This window comes from Idiotropiscis lumnitzeri, chromosome 6 (genome assembly GCF_059441095.1).
Source record: "Idiotropiscis lumnitzeri isolate Australia: NSW breed Sydney's pygmy pipehorse chromosome 6, RoL_Ilum_1.0, whole genome shotgun sequence".
NCBI lineage: Eukaryota > Metazoa > Chordata > Actinopteri > Syngnathiformes > Syngnathidae > Idiotropiscis > Idiotropiscis lumnitzeri.
Window position 1 is genome coordinate 21,919,316 of NC_142396.1, and position 23,754 is coordinate 21,943,069.

At 38.5% G+C, this 23,754-nt stretch overlaps 1 protein-coding gene across 1 annotated transcript in view; it reads right to left on the minus strand.

The window, feature by feature from the left end:
• Positions 1-7,616: 7,616 nt before the first annotated feature.
• The window catches only part of LOC148335895 (cytosolic carboxypeptidase 4-like), a 32,706-nt gene continuing 16,568 nt past the window's right edge, over positions 7,617-23,754 (minus strand). The window contains exons 11-21 of the mRNA XM_088298724.1: positions 23,528-23,676; positions 22,005-22,092; positions 21,498-21,630; positions 21,059-21,212; positions 20,127-20,307; positions 16,003-16,132; positions 13,258-13,389; positions 13,030-13,092; positions 12,524-12,637; positions 10,906-11,060; positions 7,617-9,068 (exon numbers count right to left, since the gene is read on the minus strand). Coding sequence (XP_088154850.1) covers positions 8,852-9,068; positions 10,906-11,060; positions 12,524-12,637; positions 13,030-13,092; positions 13,258-13,389; positions 16,003-16,132; positions 20,127-20,307; positions 21,059-21,212; positions 21,498-21,630; positions 22,005-22,092; positions 23,528-23,676 — 1,516 coding nt within the window. The 3' untranslated portion in view covers positions 7,617-8,851. The remainder of the gene's footprint in view (positions 9,069-10,905; positions 11,061-12,523; positions 12,638-13,029; positions 13,093-13,257; positions 13,390-16,002; positions 16,133-20,126; positions 20,308-21,058; positions 21,213-21,497; positions 21,631-22,004; positions 22,093-23,527; positions 23,677-23,754) is intronic.

Consider the following 23,754-nt stretch of genomic DNA (forward strand, 5'->3'; position numbering starts at 1 on the left):
TTGCTACATGATCAATATCAATCAATTCCTCAATAAAAAGTGGTCTTGAATCCGGTTTCAAGATCGAGACGTATCTCAAGTACTGCAACACTACCAGATATACAGCTTCTTCATGGTGTAACTCCGCTTTAATGAACAAAGTAAGCATTGATTGTGGGTTGGTAACATTCGCAGGGGTACATTGTTGTTACTGATGGCACCCAAGTCTGTCCTTGGCATTTTCCTCCTGCTGATGTAATAAAGCAGCTGTCAACCCCACCAGGGTCCTGGTTTTTAGTACTAGAACTCCCAGAGCCGTCATTTTGACAGTTGTTAAAGTTTGATGTGTTGTTACTCTGTTTACATATAGATAAACAATGTTCCTGGCCTTTTGTCTTTTCCTATATCTGTATGTGTAGTATTCCTTTGCTGCCACCAAAAGATAAAAATATTTTAATCATTATTCTTGCGACACTTGGACAGCACTTTTCAGCTGCAGCTCAGAAAGTCACTTTGGTAAAAAAAAAAAAGTTATACAGTAGACATTACATACAACACATTACATCTGCTTTAAAATAATGATGAGGCTGAGTATGAAAAGGTGATAGAGTCCGAGCAAGCGCAGATTCCCCTCAGCAAAAAGGAGAATTTTGGTAGTCTTAGTGTTAAAGAAGAAGCCCGCCATGTTCTTAGGTGGTTTAGGGACTTCGGGTTAGGATTACAGTGAACCCCCGGTTATTGCGGTTAATGGGGACCGAGACCACCCGCGAAACCTGAAAATCCGCAAAGTAGCGTCGCACCTTCAAAAAAACAAAAACAAAAAAAAAAAAACACAGTGTATATATATATATACTTCACACCTATATATATATATATATATATATATATATATCCATATATAGGTGCAAAGTAGCGGCACACCTTCAAAAATGCTTAAAAAAAAATCTATATATATATATATATATATATATATATGCTGGTAGAGAGAGAGAGAGTGAAATTCATGTTATAACAAAAAAACAAATTATTATTAAAACTTATTATTTTTTTATTCCCCAGCCATTATTTTTGTATTTATTCAATTACTTCTTTTTGTATTTATTTAATTACTTCGACTTTTACCTGCTGGTACGCCGTCCGGTGTGCCCTGTGAATGTTATGATCCTCCAGCAGAACTGGAGGATTGAACAGGACTCTCCAAACGCAGACCCGGGAAAAAAGGTGGTGATACAAAGATATTTATTATAATCACAATATAGTCAGCGTAATCAGCGCGTCTCGCAGCAGCTGACGGCATGGCGCGAGACGATCGCTGGAGGAACGCCCACACAGCTGAAAAAACAAAAACACACGCGGCATGACAGGCACGGATCATGACAGTGAAATGAAAGGTGGCATTCTTCATTTATTTATTTATTCATTTATTCATTCATAACTGACAGCCTCGCGCTCCGCCGGTACCCGGGCGGAAGTTGTTTCTCTTCGGCTTGACAGCCACACACGCCGGCCGGTCTCCTTCGGCGCTCACGCACGGTCCCGAACGAAGCAAAATGTCGCCGCGCGAGTGCCCGGGCGGAAGTTGTTTCTCTTCGGCTTAACTGCCACGCACGCCGGCCGCAGCTCGGGTACGGTCCGAACCGCGCGAAACGTCGTCCCCGATCGTGTCCGTCGCCACCAATCGTGTCCGGGGGAACCTGCTCTTCTTCGTCCACTCTCCTCTTCAGCGCACGCCGGCCGTCTAACCGCTTCAGCACCCCCTTGTGCCGCTCGGCGAAACTACAATGCCCCCGAATATTTTTTAGACCCGCGAAGCACTGAACCCGCGAAAGGTGAACCGCGAAGTAGCGGGGGTTCACTGTATATCACATCAACAGTGCTGTGCTGCTAAAGTCTCCCCCAACACTAGACGTTTCGGTGCCTTATCAGATAAGATAAGATAAGATGCCGTTTATTAGTGCCACAATGGGGAAATTCGAGATTCAAACCCAGGCCACCTGGGTAGAATGGGTCCTGAACGTGGCGCCTTCGACCACTCGGCCATCCTGGCAGATTGAACACTTAATGACGGAAGTGCCACGTCTATAAGGTACATAGTGCATTAAATTGTCCAAATTTGAGTTTTCTGCCCAATGCCACTAAATGGGTAGATGGAAGACCGATCATAGCATAATCGCACATATCTTAACCCCATCAAACACCAACAGGGTACACAGACACAAAAACCAGAGCACATGATGCTCCATTACTCATAGCATCACAAAATCTTAGCCCAATTTTGAAGGCTGGAGAAGGACACATATGTGTGGACAGACTATGGAAAGTCCCTCAGTGCCCAAATGTCATGATCCGTGTCGGGCATGACAGGTTTTGTTATTGTTTTTGTGTGCATGCGGTCTTGTTTTTGTTTTGATCAGCCGAGTAGGGGCGTTTCCCCTCAGCACCTCGCCCTCACCAGCCACGCACCTGCTCCCCATTAACGATCACACACCTGATCCCCATCTGCTCCCCTGATTACCGTACTATTTAAGCTTCCCATGCCATCAACCCAGTGTCGGGTCATTATCCCGTTTTGCTCCCTGTTGCTTCGTCTCGGATTCTCACGTACATTGCGTCGATCACGTTCATGCGTGTATGCTTGCTTTCGCCCTTGTTCACGTCCCTTTGTATTTCGTCTCGGTGTTTTGCTCTCATCCTCGGTCCAGCCTTGTCACGTTTAGTTTGTCTTTAAAGTCTGCCCCCCTGCCACATTTGTTTGCCCACGTTCCTTGTTTGCCCTCGTTGAAGTGCTTTCATAAATTCCCTTAAGTTACCCTTATCCCTGCCTCCTCGCATTTTGGGCCCACCTCTTCCTCGCCGTACGGCGATCGTGACTTCGCCTCCTGCTTGCCGTGCGGCGAAACCTCACACCAAATATACAACATTGTATTTTTTTTTTGGTTTGCTTTAACAAAAAAAAACCTGAAACATGATCCCATGGACTTAAACCTATGATTTGCGATGGTGAATTATTTAGTAGTCTGAAAGCCCTCTATCTTTGGGAAGGCGTATTACCAAGGGGCATTGTGAGTCATGCATAATACTGTCAGTGACAAGGAGGCAAATAAAGGGCCACTGATACTTGGCAAGGTCTGTCTTAACCTTACTGTTTATTGATGTAATGGGGTCATTGCTGTAAATATTTAAAAGGGGGAGTACATAACTTTTTGCCCAAGATTTGTAAACTCGAGCATCGTCAGTGCCAGGTAATGTCATATTATTTACATAAAAGAAGAGCAACTGAATGCTGAAACATAAAATTGACAATGGCCTTCATGTTGGTGACTTTGAATGACATCGTCTTTCCTGGCAACCCATTTATAAATAAAAAGCTTAATTATCCTGTAACTATCATCTTTCACTCAAATGCATCTGTTCCAAACGTAGCAACATGATGTGCCTACTTAATGTAGTTAGGGGCAGCTTGTAACAAATTCAAAATGTTGGAAAAAACTCATTATTTTTGTTTGCAACCTGCTCAGAAAAATGCATTTGACACAATTGTTGAATTGTTTTATTCACTAATGATTGTCGCAATACATTGCTATGGTCCAGATGGGATTGATGGTCCATGGCCATCATCTCCCAAAAAAAGCTGCAATGTCATCAAGGAGGTGACAGTGTGTTCTTTGCAGATGGCACAAGAGAGAGTTGGATAATGGACCTATTTCGGGTGCCTGGAGGTTTCAAAATGACCTCTGTAAAATATGTAGCAGCTCTGGCCTTCCTATGTGGAGTTTGCATGTTTTCTCCGTGCCTGTATGGGTTTCCTTCTACATTCCAAAAACACGTATGATAGGTTACTGAAACACTCTATATTGGTTGTTGTCTTTCTGTGCCCTGCGATTGGCTTTCAACTAGTTCAGGGTGTACCCGCCCTACTGCCCGAAGACAACTGGGGTAGGCTCCATTATGTCCACGACTCTCATGAGGTTAAGCGGATCGGATAATAGATGCATGGATGGATATAAACGGCTATCCCATGCCATTGTTCAAAAGAAGAAGCATGCCTTCTTCAGTGAAATATTTTGCATACGAGACCGAAAATCATACCACATCGTGCTATTGCCTATTGCTCTTACAGAAAAACTGTAAGGGCTTATTTGTTGGTGGACTTTCATGTGTGTCATGTGAGAAGACAAGTTGCATGTAAACTCATCCCCAAGCTCAATGAGATTTGGCAGATGCTGTGAACATGGTCAGTCTGTTTCATTAACAGCCAACACCTGAAAGTGCAACAGGTCATCAAACTTTGTAAGAAGATGCATGGAGTGGATTAAGAAGCTATGCTTCTGTAATTTCCAGAGTTGTTTTCATGACTGGAAATGTGGTGTTCCATTTCAAGTCTTTATAAGACGCAGAAGAAAAGCCTGGTTAGCTGTGACACATATTTGCCAAGGAAGTTTTCCAAACGTTTCTTAGCCATTAGGTTTAGGCGAGTACGTCTCAGAAAATCCATTTTCTCTTATATTCTATTGGATGCCTCTTGCTGTTAACATGATCTATACTTAAAAAAAAAAAACATAAAACTTAAATAACAGGTACAGACGCCCATGCATCAATAGAAAACAAATATTTACCATAGCATTACACCAAGTCTTATGTACAGAAGAAGTACAACAGCATTTTGGAGAATTCATCAACAGTGCACATTTAAAAATGAACCTCTCCACGATCTTACTCCCATTCCCTTGACTCACAAAAATGCTCTCTGTGACCCTTAGGTATAGAGTTGCAGCGTAAGTGAGTTTTTATCACTGGTCCAGATGGTCATAGAAAAAGTAAATAAGCATTAATCTGAGGGGGTGGGGGGATTTTAGAACCAGCAATAAATCAGAGGGAGGCAGGATATTGATTTACCAGTATACAGTCGCTACAAAATTACTGTCAAGTACATGAGTTTGCTTTTTTTATGGAAATACACTCTCCTATAATGGAACACTGAATCCAGTTGTTACGGAAGGGTATTAGTGCCACACCAGAAAAAAAACAAACACCAAACTTTTCATGTAAAAACATGAAATTTATGTAAAAATATGAAAATGAACATGACAATTATATTATAAAGTAAAAATGTGAAAAATATCACACAAATATGTGACTCTTATCACATTGAAACAACACAAAATGGAAAATGTGACTCATTTAAATCATTTAATTAAGTTCTATTTCATGTTTGTGTTGAGACGTGGTGAGATTTTATATTTATTAACAACAGTGGATGGTGTCATCATAAATTTGCATACTCAGACGGACTTTTTCCACATTTGAACTAAATTATACTTTTTACGTTTTTACATGATTATCACGTATTTATATGATAAGTTTGGCAGGGTTTTTTTCCTAGTGTGGCTGCAATACAATTGCGTAAATTGTCTTACTTTGCTGTGGTGTCAAACATTTGAGTTGGAGATCAATAGATGAATATGGGTCAAACGGTCAACATTTTATTTCCAGGTGTTTGTTATGATGAGTACTTTTGTTGAATTTGGGGTTTCTTTCAATTTGTTGTTTTTGCTTCATATATTTATCAGCATATACTTTGCATTGTGTTTTAACTTAGTTTAATCATTCTTATTATTTGAAGTTCTCTATGGTGCTTCTGTGTCTGCGTATCTCGGTGAGGTGCAAATTAGACTCCTCCCATACCAAACTTGACGCAGTTAATGGGGACCATTAATTACCGTATTTTCTATCACTCGCGATCATCAACCCTTTTACTCATTGGGCTGTTCGGAGTGCATGTTAGCACACCCTGCTGGTCAAAGTCTGAGTCATCTATGATTCGAATTGACTGACTAATACATTATGTGACTATGGTGTTTGGGTGATGGTGTTGGAGAAAGCTGGACAAAAGGGCAGCTGTCCACAATGTTGTAGTCTGTCTTATCATTTATGTTATTGCAAGCAAGAAACGTCCCAGGTTTAGACAACAGACTGCAAAAAGCCCAAAGCACAACAGCACATCTCTCTAAACAGCCATGTGATTGGCTGAGTTTGAGTGGCTCCGAGAAGCCATTGCTGTAATTGGCTAAGGCTGAGTGGCTCCCAAGAAGCCATTGCTATAATCCTTTTGTGTTCTTTTTATTTCTTTTAGGTATATAGATGGCATGAGAGATACATGTTTTGTGTTAATCTTATTTCTTTGTTTCATTGTTTGCTTGTATGCTGAGTTTTTTGGGGGGTTTTGATTTGAAACCGTGACTCTAAGGAGTGTGGTGACCAGTGAACACCCTCCCCTGACGTTATTTGGTCGACAATTGCCAAGACACCATTAAATGGGTGGGGTTGTTATTGTTGGCAGTGATTCCCAATAGTTTCATAACATCTGTCATTGAAATGGGGTGATACCTCTGGCATCAATCCCTTAGGGGATTGTGTCCAGGTCAGCTGGCATCAGCTAATGTGGGCAGCGGAGCTAGCGCGCGGGCAGCGGAGCTAGCGCGTGAGCAGCGGAGCTAGCACCTTGTAGTGCGGCGCGCCGAGTATATGCATTAAATAGGGAAATAGCCCCCTCAACTGGTGTTGCGCCCTTTGATGCAACGCGTCTTATGGTCGTAAAAATACGGTAACTCTTTGAAGAGCATATGTGTAAAAACAGATTCAAATGGAAGTTATGAAACCCCCTGTTCTAATGTTACCAAACACGCCTGCCTAAAAGTTGCGTACGGATCTGAAAATGAGCATTAAACATAAAATGCACCAGCACCAAGAATGCAATTTCTTCAATGGGGGGGATTAAATTCATATGACTGTATAAAACGGAATAAAGCCACAACTTAGAAATGGTGATTAGACCAAATAATCATCTATAGTCATGCCTTTTGAAAAATCTTAACTAGATGTTGCCACCCTGAGCTGTACCAAATTGTACTTTGCCCCATGGACTAGAATTGTTCTGTGAAACAAGTGCTCATTTACTGTACTTTTCTTTGGTAGTATATAGTTGGTTTTAAAATAAAATCCACCCAAACTGCTTTGTAATGTTGATTTGAAATTTTAATTTGTGTTCTTATTACCTGCTAATTTATATTACACCCTATGGTAAACGTTTTGTTACAGCTGCACCTGTTGTGAAATGCGCTATCAAAATAAAATTGTATTGTATTGTATTATCTTGAATTAGTAAAAGTTTAATTTACAGAAAATCCATTGTTACCGTATCAAAATGTCACATTGAAATCGCCTTTATCATACCGATTTCTGTTGTTCAAACAAAGTGATTTTTGTTTTGTGTCAAATTATTGTATCATTACATTGATATATATATATAAAAATTAGAATTTGAATTATAATTTTTTAAAAAATCTTCAGAAATGCTTTATCGCAATAGTTGAAGTTTATTTATCCTGTCATCATATAGTACGTTCCATAGTATAACCAATCTAAACAATGCACAGTTCAAAGGTTAGTGACAGAATGGCAAAGGCTGAAGCTAAAGCTTATTTAAGCTAGCCCTACTTTATTTATTTTTTATCTAACGGTAATATATTTGCTGAAGCTACAAAATTACATTTTTAACAAATACAAAGAAAAAAGCAACAAAACATAATAATGGACATTGAATTGTTATTCAAGTCATTCATTACAACCTTCAGAAATGGCCTTGCAAACAATTTTTTTTTTTTTTTTTAATTGTGATTCACAAATTTTCCCCTATGTATATTTGCGTCATTCCAATATTTCACTCCAAAATTACAAAAACATCTCTTTTTAATTCCTTTAACAGCTTTTTGTACAATAAATTTATGAACACCTCTTATATTGGAGCCTCCTGGATCACAAACAGATTGTTCTGTTTTTTTTTGTCTTTGATCAAAATATTATTTTAATATTTGCATAATAATATAAGTCTTTTAACTTCATAACATTTAATTTTAGAAAGAGAAGATCTGTATGAGTGTAATAATACGTCTTGATAATACATGTTGCTCTCTCTGTGCAAAACCACAACTGTATTTATTGTAGTTGGGTGCGTAGACCCCCGAAGTTCTACACAATCGGACAAATGATCAAGGAATAATAAATTATGGATACGGCTGTGTGATTTAAAAGATGCCTAGACGTATTATACTGCTATTATTTGAAAAATGTTGCCTTTTTTGTAGTTGATATGTTGTTTCCATGTTAATTTATCATCTATCATTACTCCAAGCAATTCTGTTGCAACTCTTTCAAAATTAATATTACACATTCTTTGTGTGTTTTGTGTTTCCCTTTAATTTTTTTTTTATTTCCAAAAAACCTTAAGTGTGGTTTTTTTAATATTAAGAGACAATTTGTTTACATCAAACCATGGCTTAAGATTTTCGAGCTCTCTTTCATCTTTATACAAAACTTTATTTTTAATTTCTACCCGAACAAATTAAGTGATTCAATCAACAATTGAAAATGAGACATGTTGGCAAATTCAAACAAACAAAAAAAAATGCCTTCCAACATCAAACCCTTACATAATTCATTCGAACTGCTTGTGTTACTACAACAGATAATATCATCTTAAATCTAATGTAGATCAATAAATATGATAGTGACCATGACTATACAGCAGACCCAAATTATTTAAATATTTAGCAGGGCAAAGATCATGGACCACAAGTGAGTAGAGAAGTCGAGACATGATTACAGTATCTGGCTCATGTTACGCACTTGGGTCATATCATAGTAGCAGACTCAATTTTAAAAACTGAGCAAACTCAGTGGAGTAATGAACGATAAGAGACAATTGATAGCGCTCTAAAACTGGATAGCTCAGCTCAGATTGGTGAGAGTCACATTTCACACACTTCACACAGGGTCACACACATTTGTTTCATCTCAAGTTTCAATGGACTTCTCAGTTATCAGGTGAGGGAGCAGGCGACTTGAGTGTCGTGAATGACTGACACCATCTTGCCATTTCATTTTCTGCCATATGTCCTTCAGCGCCACCTTCCGCATCAGTGTTGGCCATGCATCCTTTGAGATCCAATTCCAAATGATTGCCTTTGAGACCAGGACACGTGGAATATTCAATTTCTTCAACACACGGGGGCTCATCATCTTCAAAACAGCTGTATGACAGACAAAAGAGGTCTTTTACATGGTCTGTCACGCTAAAGGCATGTTATTACTGAATTATAAACACTGAAGTACCCATTTTTACACCTATTGATAGAATAGGAATCCCAATCATTTTCTCAGTTGAAACAATTAATTATCTCAGCCTGAATATGTTGAACAATAAATTATTGTACACCTTCGAACAAAAGTAATGTCTTGATGCCTATTGGGCAAAATATGGTGTACTGTATATGTACATACAGTATGTATGTATGTATGTACATTCAAATACATGTATATGTACAAAAATCCAAAACACTGTTAATACCAGACAGCTGTATATGAAGGAAGGACAAACACTTGTGAATCTGAAAAGGCTGTTGGAAAGAAAGTCATAAAAATGAAAAATTTTACATATTTATTCATTCATTTTACCCCTTTGTCCTTTTTTCCATTTTAACTATATTTAGCTTCTCATATTTGTTTAAATAAGCACTGATGGTAGATGTATTGAGTTAATTGTGTCTTCTTATTATTAGCTATATTTTGACTGATTCATTTATAGCAGAGAGTATCGTTTTAGGTTGTTTTGTTTACTGACATGTTTCGGTGAGTCTTTTGCCTTCCTCAGAGCGATATTGTTTGCTATGAATGAATCAGTCAAAATATAAGCACTGATGGTGATCTTGTATGCACAGTCAATTAAAATGTGATTTTTGAGCAACTGAAATATGAATATCATTGGACGGATTATAATTTATTTAATATTCATATATTAATAAATATAAAATTATTTATCATCATTAAAACATTAACATTGAAACTGAAACTCCGGGGCTGAAAAGAAATCCTAATCTGGCCCTGCAAACAGCTGCTGTGACTTGCCAAAAAAAGTCCAGTTTTGTCTAATCTTTTCAAAAGATTTTCTCCTACAAGCTTTGTTGGCTTGTTTCAATTCATTTTATCCAGTTCCACTCTCATCAGTTTCAAAATTATTTTAATGACCACTGTGGATGTTTCTATCTCAAAAGTTTCTTTCAATATTACCCATTGCTTTGTGCACACACAAAAAAGAACCCTTTTCCCATTTTGAAATGTAAAGGTGGCTCAGTAATGTTCTGCTTTGCTGCATCTGACACAATGTCATAAAGCTTTGCTAATTTTCAAGATATTCATCAATGTTCTTGTATCACTGTCCACTGCAGCTTTTTCTTTCATCATAAGAAGTAGACCAACAGTATTGTTGACATGTCTCACGCTATAAGCGATGTCGGCAAACTTTGGCGTTTGAGATGGATGGACATGGTCATTTGAAGAATACATTTAAATTTTTGGTGGCCTGATCGTCGGACAGTGCATTACTCAAGGGCAACTTGACAATAGCCAGAAAGTAGATGAGCGTAGTTGGTATTTTTTTCATTTGTCTGCCGTAAGACCCGAACAAATGAAGAGCAATTGAAAATAAATTATGTATTATCTAGAATTATATATTGAAAGAAATGAAAATGACTGACAATACGTGAGAGTACTGTAGGTTTCCTGGTATGCATCCTGCCTTACATATGTAGTTATATCCCATGCGCTAGTCTAAATGTGCTCTGTTAGTCTTGCCTTTATTCCTGCTGTGTCATCCCCACTGCCTACCACTGATCTTACTCAAGATTATCCGCTTGTTCTGGTCTGTTGTATTTCAGTCCATGTGCTTCACATAAACCAACTGTGACACTACAGTCTAACCCACCAGCACAAATATGTATTTAATTTAGCTAAATAAACCAATATGTTAAACTCAGAACGCCCCCTTCAAATACGGTGCATTTGAATTAGTCTGGGTAATATCTTACTTACTTGTGTGATTTATGATCAAGGATATTGTGTCCCAGAGTCATGTGGTTGATAAGACTCTTGCCGTAAAGGGCCCTTGTATCGAGAGTCAAGGAGAGCAGACTGTGGCAAAATTTCATTCCCATTTCTTCCAGCTCCCTGGTTCTTGTCTGTAGACCCTATACACAAACAAGCAGGCGGTGACAGAAAGAAAGTATGAATTGGTAGCTAATGCACGCAAGGAAATACTGGATGTTGCACTAACCAGGGTGGCCAGTATTCCCACTTGTTAATGTAAAAGTCATGAACAATAATTAAACTCTGACACCAGTCATAAAGGGGCCAAACTGCCCGGATCTTGGAGTTCGGTATCCCATACTTCCAAAGTACCAATTACAGAACGCACCAAGGAACACAATGTTGAACACCTTCTCTAAGTCCCAACTCCCATAAACCCTCAAGGACCCAGCTGAGGGTGTAAACCGGGTCCACTGTTCTACGGTCAGGACAAAAACCACACTGGTTCTCCTGAATCTGAGTCAACTTCCCGACAAACCCTCCTCTGCAGCACCCCTGAATATACGTCACTATGGAGGCTGAGGGTTGTGATCCCCTGTAATTGGAACACATCCTCCAGTCCCCCTTCTTATAAAGAGCCAATTCTTCCAATCCAGAGGCACTGTCCACAATATCCATGCAATCCAGAGTCATATCAAGGAGGACAATGCCACATCATGCTCAGACTTAAGGAACTCTGGGCAGATCTTATCTTGCTTTACCAACAAGGAGCTTTTTAATCATCTTGGGGACCACAACCACAGAGATAGGCCCACCTCTGAAATACAAGACTCTGCTTCCTCATGGAGTAGGTGGGATTACGGAGGTCTTCGAAGTATTCCCTCCACCGAATCACAATATCATGGTGGACCAGAATTTCCCCTAAACCATCCAGCAGTCGTTCTACATGGCCTCTCCGAACTCCTCCCATGCCCGAGTTTTAGTCTCAGTGGCCACCAACGCTACGTTCAGCTTGGCCATCCAGTACCCATCAAGTGTCTTCAGAGTCTCATGTGCCAAAAAGGCCAGATATGAATCAAGGATTGCCACCACGACAGGCACTGACCTCCTTACAGCCACAACTCCGGTGAGCTGCATCAAACAATGGAGGCGCGGAACATGGTCCACTCACACTCAAAGTCAGCCGCATCCGGGCAAGGGAAAAGAACGTCCATCTATGTAAATCACGATAGGAGGTCTACGAACCGTACTCCCTCTGGTCCCTCACCTAGGACCTGTTTGCATAAAGGCCCAGGCAACCTAGCTCCTAGGGTCATTGGGAAGCACAAACAACTCCAACGCGATAAGGTGATGGCTTATGGAGGGGTTGCTTTCTCAACCGTCTCAAATTTTTCCACCCACTTATCCTCTCTGTCCTCTTTCTCTCTCTAGTCCAGGTTTCATTTGAGATTTGTTTTCCGTGAAGAACATTTCTCCAAAAAATAGACAATGTATGATAGTCATGCCCATACCGAGAGTATGTCAACTTAACTAGACTTTAGAGTTCAATTCAGAGGGCAGTACATTAAGCATTCCCCAATACAAATGTTGTACTACCAGCCTCGAAACTTCTAATTACACAAACCTTGTATATTCCCTGGTCAAAACCATTGTAAGTGCTTTCCATGGTATAACTTCTCAGCACGCCCAATTCTTTCCAGACAACAATTCTGGCAGTGGCAGAACGCGACTTCTCCACCTATGAAAATCAGATTAGTAATAATTAGGAAGTGGCAAGGAAGGGACAATATAACGACATACTGAATTTGATTCTAAAAAGTTGATGATTATGTCACTTGAGAGAATTCTCAGATGGCGATTTTATATGCACTTGTATGTAAAGTCTGAAACAAACATCAAGCAACCTACTTACAGTAGGAGCCCATTATTTATGGTTTAAAAACTAAATTAGAATAAGATAAATCATTTAAAAACTTTAGCCCCTAATTGCAAAAGTCATGGCAAATCTCAGACTTTGGAGTTTTAGAAGTATCTGTAAATTTTGACTGATGCAGAGGAGGTTATTTTTAATCTTTGGCATTCATCGATCAGACTGAGAAATGATGAAACATCAAGTTAAGTTATTATTACCATATAGTTGCAGCTATTAAAAGAAAAGGCCGGTGCAATCCGATCCAAGGCCTTTGCAATAGTCTAGGAAAATGAAAAGAACAAAATAGTTTGAAGATTTACTACAACAGTGACATTTTAAGAAATACAACGGCAAGAAAAAATAAGGTTGATGTAAAAATCATAATTCTATCATTCGAATATGGAATTATAAGACTATAGTGGTGCTCCAACACATGCACGTCTTACCCTATATCCTGGGTCCTCTTTCAGTCCTGCAGTGTCAAATGTAGAACCTGATTGCCAAAGAGTTTCCTTTATACTGCAGCCATACAGAAAAACATTCTTTTTCCGGGAATGGCCGTGATAGTCACAGAAGACCTGAAAGAAATAACACAGACATCTTAAAATTTAGAAAAGTAACCCAACCATAATAAACAGCATCAACATTGAAATACATTCCAAAATGTTTTAGCTTTTAATTCCTGAAAAGTATTGGAATATGTAACTGACAGGTGTATTTTATTGCCCTGACCATTCCTACACAATAATTATTCAAGCAATAAGCAATAAATGTAAATGCACGGTTTCAGATTTGGGTTTTGACTCTGAAGACTCAATTTTTGCAAGTTAAGAGGTATAACCAAAATGAACACCAAAAACAAGCACCTGTGAAGCTATAAGAAGATGAAAATCCCATTAGACCAGTCATCACCAAATGGCGGACCGCGCGATGGTTCGGACCGGACCCATGACCGATCTACGATTAATTTTCTTCAGGGCGCATTCGCAAAGGTTGGCACTACAATTCTAGTTAATACGGAAAAGGCGTCACTGATTTGAGCCAATCAAATCTTTTGTTTACGATCCACTGCCAATTGCGCAGCAGACCGGAAGAAAGTGCTGCTGACAGTATGCCTTGCTAAAAAGTTAGCAAGGTCGATGCGTGTTGTTTTCAATGAATGGACGGAGATATCTAGTTTCGTTCTTGCTGCAGCCGTTTCAAAACCAGTGTGCATCATATGGTCCGAAAACGTCGCAACATTGCGAAGCGCCACTACGAAACAAAGCACCGCCCTTTTTTACAAAGTTATCCGCTGAAGTTTGAGGTGAGCGCACGCAAAAACATCGAACTTCGAGTGCAGTATAACAGATTTCTACATTTTCGTTTACAGCCCAGCGGCATGCAAACGAATGTTCACTAAAAGTATCATGGATTTTGGGGAAACATAAAAAAACATTTAGTGATGGGGAAGTTGTGAAGGAGTGCTTAAATGCGGTTGCACAAACATTATTTAAAGGAAAACACAAAGGCCAGATGTGTGGAATAATCTACCAAATCCCAATGGCCCAGACTCCGTTCCAACCCAGAATTAAGTCACTGGCAGGGCATTCACAAACTCATTTTTCTCATTAAGAGATGTTAAAAAAATAATCAAAAGAAAAGGTGGTGTCAAAGCTCATTTTGAATTAGTTTTTCATGAGGACAGCCATTTTTATTGATTTTGTACTGAACATGTTGACCTGTTTTACTTGGATAATTAGGCTTCCGGTTTATTCTAGGCTGAAAACTCTTTGATTTGAGAAAAAAAAAGGTAAAAGATGTTAACTCAATGCTTAGCACTTGATATATTTTTGCAGGAGATATTTGACTGTTTTTTTTTGGAAGTGGCAAACTTAAGTTCCTGGAGCCACATTTTCTTGAATGTGAAATACACGCCTTATATTTCTTTGACTGGCAAAGGTGTTTAATGTGAACATTGCCAAATATTTAGTATATAAGTGCGCTCTGTTGAAAATGACTAAATATTGAAACTAAAAATGTAAACATAGGCTAGACATTAAGGGAAGTTGGACTTTGGTTCGGACCTTTTAATTGGAAGAAATTTTAGTCGTGGACCTCTGTGACTTTTAATTGAATACCTCTGCATTAGACCAATTACATAAAATTTGTTCAAAGTCAATACATTTGCTACAGTAACTTCCTGGTAACTGTAACGAAAACTTGAAAACGTACATATAAACCACACGTCATGTTACACACTCTTGAAACATGTTTCACTGAGCCAAGTGTCATCTCAGGCAGAACTTTTAACAATTAAAATGTGACACCATTGTTCAACTATGCATGCACACAAAGTGCTAAATATATTGTCAATGCCGTATTTGTCCCTAAGTCAACATCTGAGGTCAAAGCATGATTATGTTGTTCCCAACACATACATGATAGACACATCTAGAATGTGACACCATTGTTCAAAGCTGCAAGCGTCTTATGACCTGGTGGCAATTCTGTGCTGTCCAGCCAACACCTGCGCTCTCTCACATGCACTGTCAACAAGGCAAAAATGCGTGACATCAGCCATCAACGAAGCTACTCGGGTCAGAATTTTGGTGCCAGCACATTCCTGCTTGTACATATTTTTAATTACTTTGCCCGCAATATATTTGATCCATTAGTGGGTCTGACATCAGTCCTCGTGAACAACTTAAAGTAATATTTTGGTAATGTTCATCATCATTTAAGTGTAAAATGTCTTTTTTACAATCAAAAGATTACAGCGGCTCAGGCCCTGTGGGAGTCATATTGGCTTGTTGTCTTTTTTCCCTCATTCAGGTTGACAATCCTTTTAAAATAATTTCCTCTAAGTTGCGGATAAATTGGTATGTTACTAAAGCCAAACAAACGGATAGTAAATATTTATCATCTCATCAATATTTGCACCCCAGAGTACTGAGTTTCGAGATCCTCACGTTCTCAAAATGAATTTTTTTTAATAAATTTTGCTTCGTTAAGGGATATTTTATTGACAATCTAACATTAATATACAAAGAACATGTACATTATTACGAAACGTTAAAAAAAATGTGGTGGGGGGGCGCGAATTGTTTTCTTCTTGGTAGGGGGGAGCGTGACAGGAAATAATTGGGAACCACTGGCATAAGGTGTCACATGTCGGGTAAAAGACACTAGTAGGAAAATATCCATCTTACCAGGGGAGTTCGTCGAATACTGTTGAGGTAGTAGAGGAAGCCTTTGGTATGGTAGATGGTTGGACAGAGAACGGGGTCTGGTTTACACCACTGCCGATTCAAATCCTCTCTATTCAGGTCACAGCGATTCCTGCCGTGTGACAAAATATATGAAAGATGGGTGATTGAATTATGCCTCTCTGACCCATGGTATGCATGATTCTTTGTGCTTATAGCTCAGCTTTCAACAGAGCGCTGAAAGGTGATCGATGCAGCATTGTTGACACTACTCAATATTGCCGACATGAAGTATAACTTTATTTAAATAGTTGTATAGCACCTTTAAAAATATATAACTCCAAAGTGCTTTGACATAACCGTTCCAAAGTCAAAAATAAAAAAATAAAGAATACTCCATCGCCTTCGGTTTTTAGTGTAGACCTTGGAACAAACACCTTGCGATCTGAGGCTACAGACTGACTTAAAAGGGGTTAATAGTCCAGGGATGTCATTTGGAGAAACACTTGCTTTGAAAGTGAATGTTATAAAGCCCACAGGGTTTGGATTTTATGCTTGTCATTGCGTTTCTATCACTGATGTTTTTTTTGTTTGTCTGTCAGAGTTTGAGATGTCCCAATTTTTGGGTGGTGCTTGAAGGTCCTTTGTGCAAGATGAACAGTGGAAATACAGTGGAGGCCTGCACACTCGCGGTTCGGCACGCACACACAGACTCACACATTTGCTGAGTTTTTTCAAATTTGAAAAAATATTTGTCAAATAATTTGTTGCTGTTTTTTGTTCTCCACCCCTCCACACAACCATCTCACTCCTGTTTTTTCAATGGAAAACACATACCTATCAGCATTTTATGAAGACTCTTTGGGTTAATTAAATCAAACAAAATTGTGCGTCAATTTTTATGTGCTTGCTCACCCACCCAAAACGATTGGAGCGATACTGGCGAGAGTTTGTGTGTGAGTATTGTTCTGATCATTTTTGCTGTGGGACAGTTCGGGAGTTGCTTTTTTTGGCGGGGGTTGTGCTGCTGCGAGGAAACCAAATTCAATTATCCAGTTGCTGTCAGTGTCATGAGGACCGTTTGACAGTCATCACATTACTCCTGCATTCAGTTGATGAGGTATATATTCGTGAAGATCTATTCTTTTGTGACGCGGAATACAATACAACTTTATTTATATGGCACATTCCACAACAGTTCGAGCTGTAACAAAACATTTTCCATATGGTGTTATATAAATTAGCGAGAAATTAGAAATATCTAAAGTTTAAAGCAGTAAGGATACGTTTTTATTTATTTTTTTTTTTTTTACATAGCTTTGAAAGGTATGTTGAGTGAATTTATTTTGGTTTGTTCCATGTAGGTTATTATCGTAAACGAAAACGAAAGCAGTAACAAAAACTAAACTTATAAAATCATGTGCCGTCGCCCACGGGAAATGTAGTCAACTTCAGGCAAAACACTACCGCTTTTGTCCATATCAATAAAACTGAACGCCGCCATAATCAATAAAACTGAACGTTCCTTCGTGCTGCTTTAAATAGAAGCTACTGAAAGATAGGCGAGTTTTGTTTTTGATTTCTTGTATTATTCACTTCACCTGTGTCAGAGTGTTGAGAAATCATGTTTGTTGTTTTTTGTTGCGCTTGGCCCCATGTCAATACCATCCACTCGGGGCGTAACACCCACTGTACATTGTGTTGGTTCTGTTTGGGGTTTTTTTCTGCATGCCATCTACCAGCGCATTATGATTTCATTTATATTTTCTTTTTTCCTTTAAAGTGTAAATAAATAACAGCGATTACGATTGATTGAACTCATTGCATTGAATGGTTTTAAAGTTGTATTTCAAAATCCATCGAACCCAACTTCATTTCGAACCAAACTGTACAATTTCAAAATATTTCTTTGGCCATGAATGTGAACTATAACTTGGTAAATTTGCTTTTATTTATTAAGCACTTTTCTACCTTCAAGGTGCTCACTTCACTTAATACAGTCTCTTCATTCACATACTGATGACGCTGCATCCGAAGCAACTGTGTATATTTCAGTATCTTGCTCAAGGACATGTCAACATGGTCACAAGAACCGAGGATCGAACCCACAAACTTTGAGTTCAGAGATTACCTCAATCATCTAAGCCATGTACAACTCACAATCTGTACTGTATTTACACGGAGTGGAACACACTTCTGTTGATGCAATGTGGCGCAGTACAGAAATTCTCTTCAAGCACGAAAGACTCTTTTCCACTTGTTAGGCAGGCAAATGTCTCCACACCTTTTTGTCTCCACAACTGACAGTTAGCCGCCACTTTTAGTGCCATAGGCGCAGCTTTTAAAATGTAAAATCACTTCACCTCATAAATGGGGCTGGGGGCGTTTCGCATGACATGCGAACCAGCATGTGAGCTGAACCGCCATAGTCAAAAAGGATCGTTTGGACAGTTTTCCAAAGTGAAACTGAGTTTTCCTAAACCAATTCACCTCCTGTTACAATATGTTGCTTAGCTATACTTACATGTTCACAATCATGTTTTTAATAGATAAACTGTGATGTTAACTTACCTGTTTTTGTGCATTTTGTAGTGACAAGTGAAGTTTGATGTGAGTTGCAAACCATACGTTTTGCACTACTATTTTGCCAACGCCATCAAACCCATCCATCCAGCCATTATCTGTACCGCTTCTCCTCACTAGGGTCGCGGGGGGTGCTGGAGCCTATCCCAGCTGTTTTTGGGCAGTAGGCGGGGGAACCGCTGAACTGGTTTCCAGCCAATCGCAGAGCAACCATCATACCCATTATTTCAAATTAATTCAGAGCTGCTATAATCACTGCTGGTATTTAGTACTATGTCCTCTCAAATAGTGTTTTCTTACTATATAGCATGTATGTTACATTACAACAGAGGTGGGCATCGTCAGTCAAATGGCATGTTACCATTAAAAGCGAAACACATTTTTGTACACACAAAACATGTTTTCGTACGCGGTATTACATTACGCTTACGTAATTGTGTAATATACATGTAGATAATATCACAAAGGCCCACTGCGCACACAGTGTTGTGTTGGGAACACCCCGGTTCTAACTCCATCCTTCTAAACGCTGACAGGAACACCCCGGCTGCAGCTGGACCCGTCGCCATACAATGGGGAAACGTGAGCATTGAAGGGACATGTCGAAATGAATGATTTAGATTTATTTATATATTTATTTATTTATTATCTAGTTTGCCGATGTCTGACTTTTTTGGTTGTGAGTATGTCTGCCATATTAGATTTGGGTAACAAATTGTCACAGGAAACAACAAATACAGTTTCTATATCTGATGAGTATATATGTTTACCACATTCCACCACATTCAGCATATTTCAGTATTTATTAGTACATTAATAGCGTGCCACACATATAAACTTTATTATAAAAAAATAACATGCATTCTTCTAAATAATTTTAAGTTTAGTTTAAAGGACTATGTTACTAATATTGCGATTTTCAGCACTAAAAAGTTAATAATTTGTCTATTGCGGGGCGGCGTGGCTCATTGGTAGAGTAGTAGTTTCCCAACTGAGAGGTTGTGGGTTTGATCCCGGGCCATTATGACCACATCAAAGTATCCTTGAGCAAGATATTGACATCTACCTTCTGATGGTATGTCTTCATCAGGTAGATGTGACAGCAGTGTGAAGCGCTATGAGGGCCTTAATAGGTGGGAAGGCACTATACATGTGAAAGATCATTTAGAATGAATATGAAACTTGAAAATTTTTCATGTACAATTCCTACTTTTCTAAACCCATTTTGACACTTGCTGTTGACTGAAAATGACATGTGTTAAGGGCTCAAGTAACAACCAATTATGGCTCAGCTTGTGAACGTTAAGTGAGCCATGATTATTTTATTATCACTCCAACTTATGTTGTGACAAAGCAAGATTTTATGACTTAACTTATGACTTAGTTGAACCGAGTAGTCGCTTGACTTGACTTGCTTGGAATTTTGAGGCAACTTGACTTGATTTTCTTTTCCCCACAGTGTCTTGGAATTTGCTTGAGGCTTGAAGGTTATGACGTGAGACTTACTTATGCGTGAGTTACTCCCACCTCTGCTCTATACTCACATTCCATTAATGACCCCATCTGGGTTTAGCATGGGGATGATCTTGAAGACAAACGTCTCTCTCAATGCCTGGGCTATTGGATCGCGACTGCAGAGAAACTCTAGCGTGCCTTTCATTACCCAGCTGGCATTGGATTCCCCGGGATGAACACGACTTGTCAGCACAATGCAGGGGCGATTACCTAAAGAGAGACATTGACAGTGTCTACATTATCAATTTTTATTTACTGGACAAAATGGACAGTAAAATTGTTTCTAAATGAAAGAATGAGTGTATACAATTATGGTAATAATTATCTGTATGAAAAAATGATGCAAATTTTGTTGTACAACCAACATTGATTCTGAAAACTGGTTTATATGCGTGTTGCATGGAGTCAACAAATCTTTGGCAACTGTGAACTGCCGAAACACCCAACCTCAAAGGGATAATAATCCCGGAACCTATCCGAGCTGTCTTCAGGCAGTAGAACTGAAGCCTTTCCATCGCAGGACACACAAAGACAAACAACCATTCGTGCTCACAATCATATATAGGGACAATTTAGAGTGTTCAATCAACCAACCATGACAATGGTATTAGACAAAGTAATAGGTCAGCGTCAATTTCTTCATGCGTTAGACATACAAATTAACTGAAATTACTCTGGGAATGGCCTTGCCACTCCTTAACATTTATGATATTGGTCTGGCTGAGCTGCTGAGCTGATCCCTTACGGGTGTGTTTCTAGTTGTTTTATATATTGTGATATATATTGTATTGTTTTTGCATTGCTGTTGCGCCAATTGCAGCTACTGTCTGATTTTAGCTTCCACAATTAATTTTTGACAATTTGTGACATTGGGCAAATACAAAATAAAATAAGAAATGAAAACAAAATAACAAAAAAAAAAAACTAACAATAAAGATCCAAATTTGAGATTAGTACTTACGCAGCTGATGAATATCTTTATAGCTCTTGCTGGGAGGACATGCGGTGATGGTGACAAATGGGCAGGCATTCCCAGCAAGAGTCGGACAAAGAATCTGCTCCCGGAAAAACACCTTCCTGGGATCAACTGATCTATGCAGCAAACGCAGATGAGCCTGATAAACAAAAGAATGTATATGTTTTTATATTTTTGTTGATGTTATTGGTTATTTTTTCTTTCAAGGATTACACTGTAATTATGGTAAAGCATTTATGCCTATTGGACAGTTTTGATGTTGCTGTGAATCTTATAATAAGCCATTACTGTTTTAAATTAAAGGTGAAATACAGCAATTCAGAGGAAAAACAGTTTTCAATGAAAGCAAACCACAAGAACTACCAAGCTGACATATTTGGAAACATTACAACACAACGATAGAGGGATAAATACATTCACGGACCCTTAGAGTGGAGTATGTGTAAGGGTAATGATACGCCAGGTAACAGACATCCTCATTGTACTTGAAGGTGATGGTAAATGTCAATGTATAAAATGTAGTTCTCTGACTGCCACGTACTGGACAGAAGTAGTTTCTGAAAGATAAAATGCAGAAAAATTAATGAGGACATGTGCTGAAATCAATTGTCTCATTTATTTGCATGAAATATTGAGCTAGAATTATTAAAATATTTCTCCTGGCAATTAATGTTGGTTAGGGCCTTGACTGAATGGTACTTGAAAGGTAATACATCTTGAAGATTGTAGAATTACTTTGGAGGTTTTAATCATACATCAATTGGCAACTACCTACTAATAAAAGGCGTATATGGAATGCATTTTCTATTTTAATATTTTTAGGTAAAACACAACCATGTTGTAAATAATCATTGCATCATCTATGATGTTTCAGCACACTGCAAAAAATATTAGTGGTAAAGATGAATGAATTTGAGTAGTCTAGTCTTACCTGAAATAACAAATTTCTGTCCCAGACCTGCTCCATTGGGGCCTACCATTTATTGCATCCCGTACTGAGTAAAGCACTGGCTGCATTCCTGTAGTACACAAATAATTCCAAAATGAATCATCATGTGTTCTTAATGCAACAAAAAAATAAAAGCAACCATAGTAAGGAGCAAAAGTTGCACAATAAATTGTGTTTTATGCTATATATTATCCATTATGCTGTGCAATGTATCATCTATTATCTATTCTATTATTACATTAGCCTCATCTGAGCTGGGTTAAAAACGTTTACAAGAGTGCATTTTAATCTTTAACGTGTTGTTGCACAAAAAGAGAAGTGAGTGGACAAGTGGACATTTAATTACTTTTGTCAGAATCTCCAGGAATCTGAATGAATCAACATCAAAGAAAATAATACACAGATTAAGTTACCAAATAGCGTAGTGAAATCTCAATTTCAAACCACAGATAATAGAATGTGTGAATTGTTGGTTGGTCATTAAATCAAATTGTTTGATTTAAACTTAAATAAACTAAAATATTTGTCAGTTACAGAAAACAACGAACGCATGTTCTTGCCTTCAATATGTGCCAAATATTATATTGTAAATAATATGTTTGCTTGGGGCCACTCGAAAATGATGTGTGTTGAGTGTAGTGCAGCACATAACACATTTTCCGAGGAATCTTCCAAATGCTTATACAAGCACCAAATTTATCTCAGCTTCTTCTACATTTCTCTTTAGAGAAAGCTTGCAGACCATTTACAATTCAAGAATAAAAAAAAAATAAATAAAAAAAAGGGCAATTTTCAAGATGACCGCCATATTCAAATACAGAAATACTATATTTTGCGATAAATATGCACAGACTTACCCAACATGGAGGATTGTGTTATCATACATTTTTTTGACCACATACAATCCAAATTTTGGACTATAAATATGCAGATTTTTACATATTCTGGGTCAAGATAGAAATAATCCACTGAAATTGCTCTAGCTAGCATGTTATTACTTGCCCTTACTGCATTCCTTCATTCATTATCCATCAAGATGGCAAGTTGAGCTCTGGGGTCATTCACGAGAAAAACTGTCTGGAGCAATTTTGTATTTGAAAAAAGGAAAAGGAAGATGACTAGAGCATGACAGCACTGTTCCGTGCACTCAGTGTAATGATGCCCATTGCTCTGGAGTAAGCCAGAATGAATGAGGGTGGTGGAATTGAAGAAAGACTGAGGAGAGTCTTTCTTCACAGTCCCACCAGAGTTGGTCTTATTTGCTGATCAACACCAAAATGTCTGAGAGAGAAGGCGTGGGCCTGAAGGTACTCAGTAAGAATAAGGGCAAATCTAACTGAAAAAAAAATCGCTGTAAAGGCCTGGAGTCTGAGTGTTTTTTTTTTTTTTGTGAACAAGAAGAATCTGAACTTAACAAAAGTCCTTTCCAATCACCTATTAGGTGCAGTTTAACAAATTCTTGTCACGGTTAGTCAGTGTTTGCATCAGAACTATTCTGTTCTCACCGTAGTTGAATTGGCTGTTGCTCTTCTCACAGTTGATGATATTGAAACGGTAGGGAACATCAGGCACCATGTTACTGACCTCAAAGTAAAACCACTGAGTGTGCTGGGAACAGTTGGTGTCCGCATTCAATATTAGGTCATATTCATATCTACGGAGGGAAAGAGAGCAAATCACCACAAATGATAGATACAGTACATCAGCTATACAACTATCAATATTTTTATAT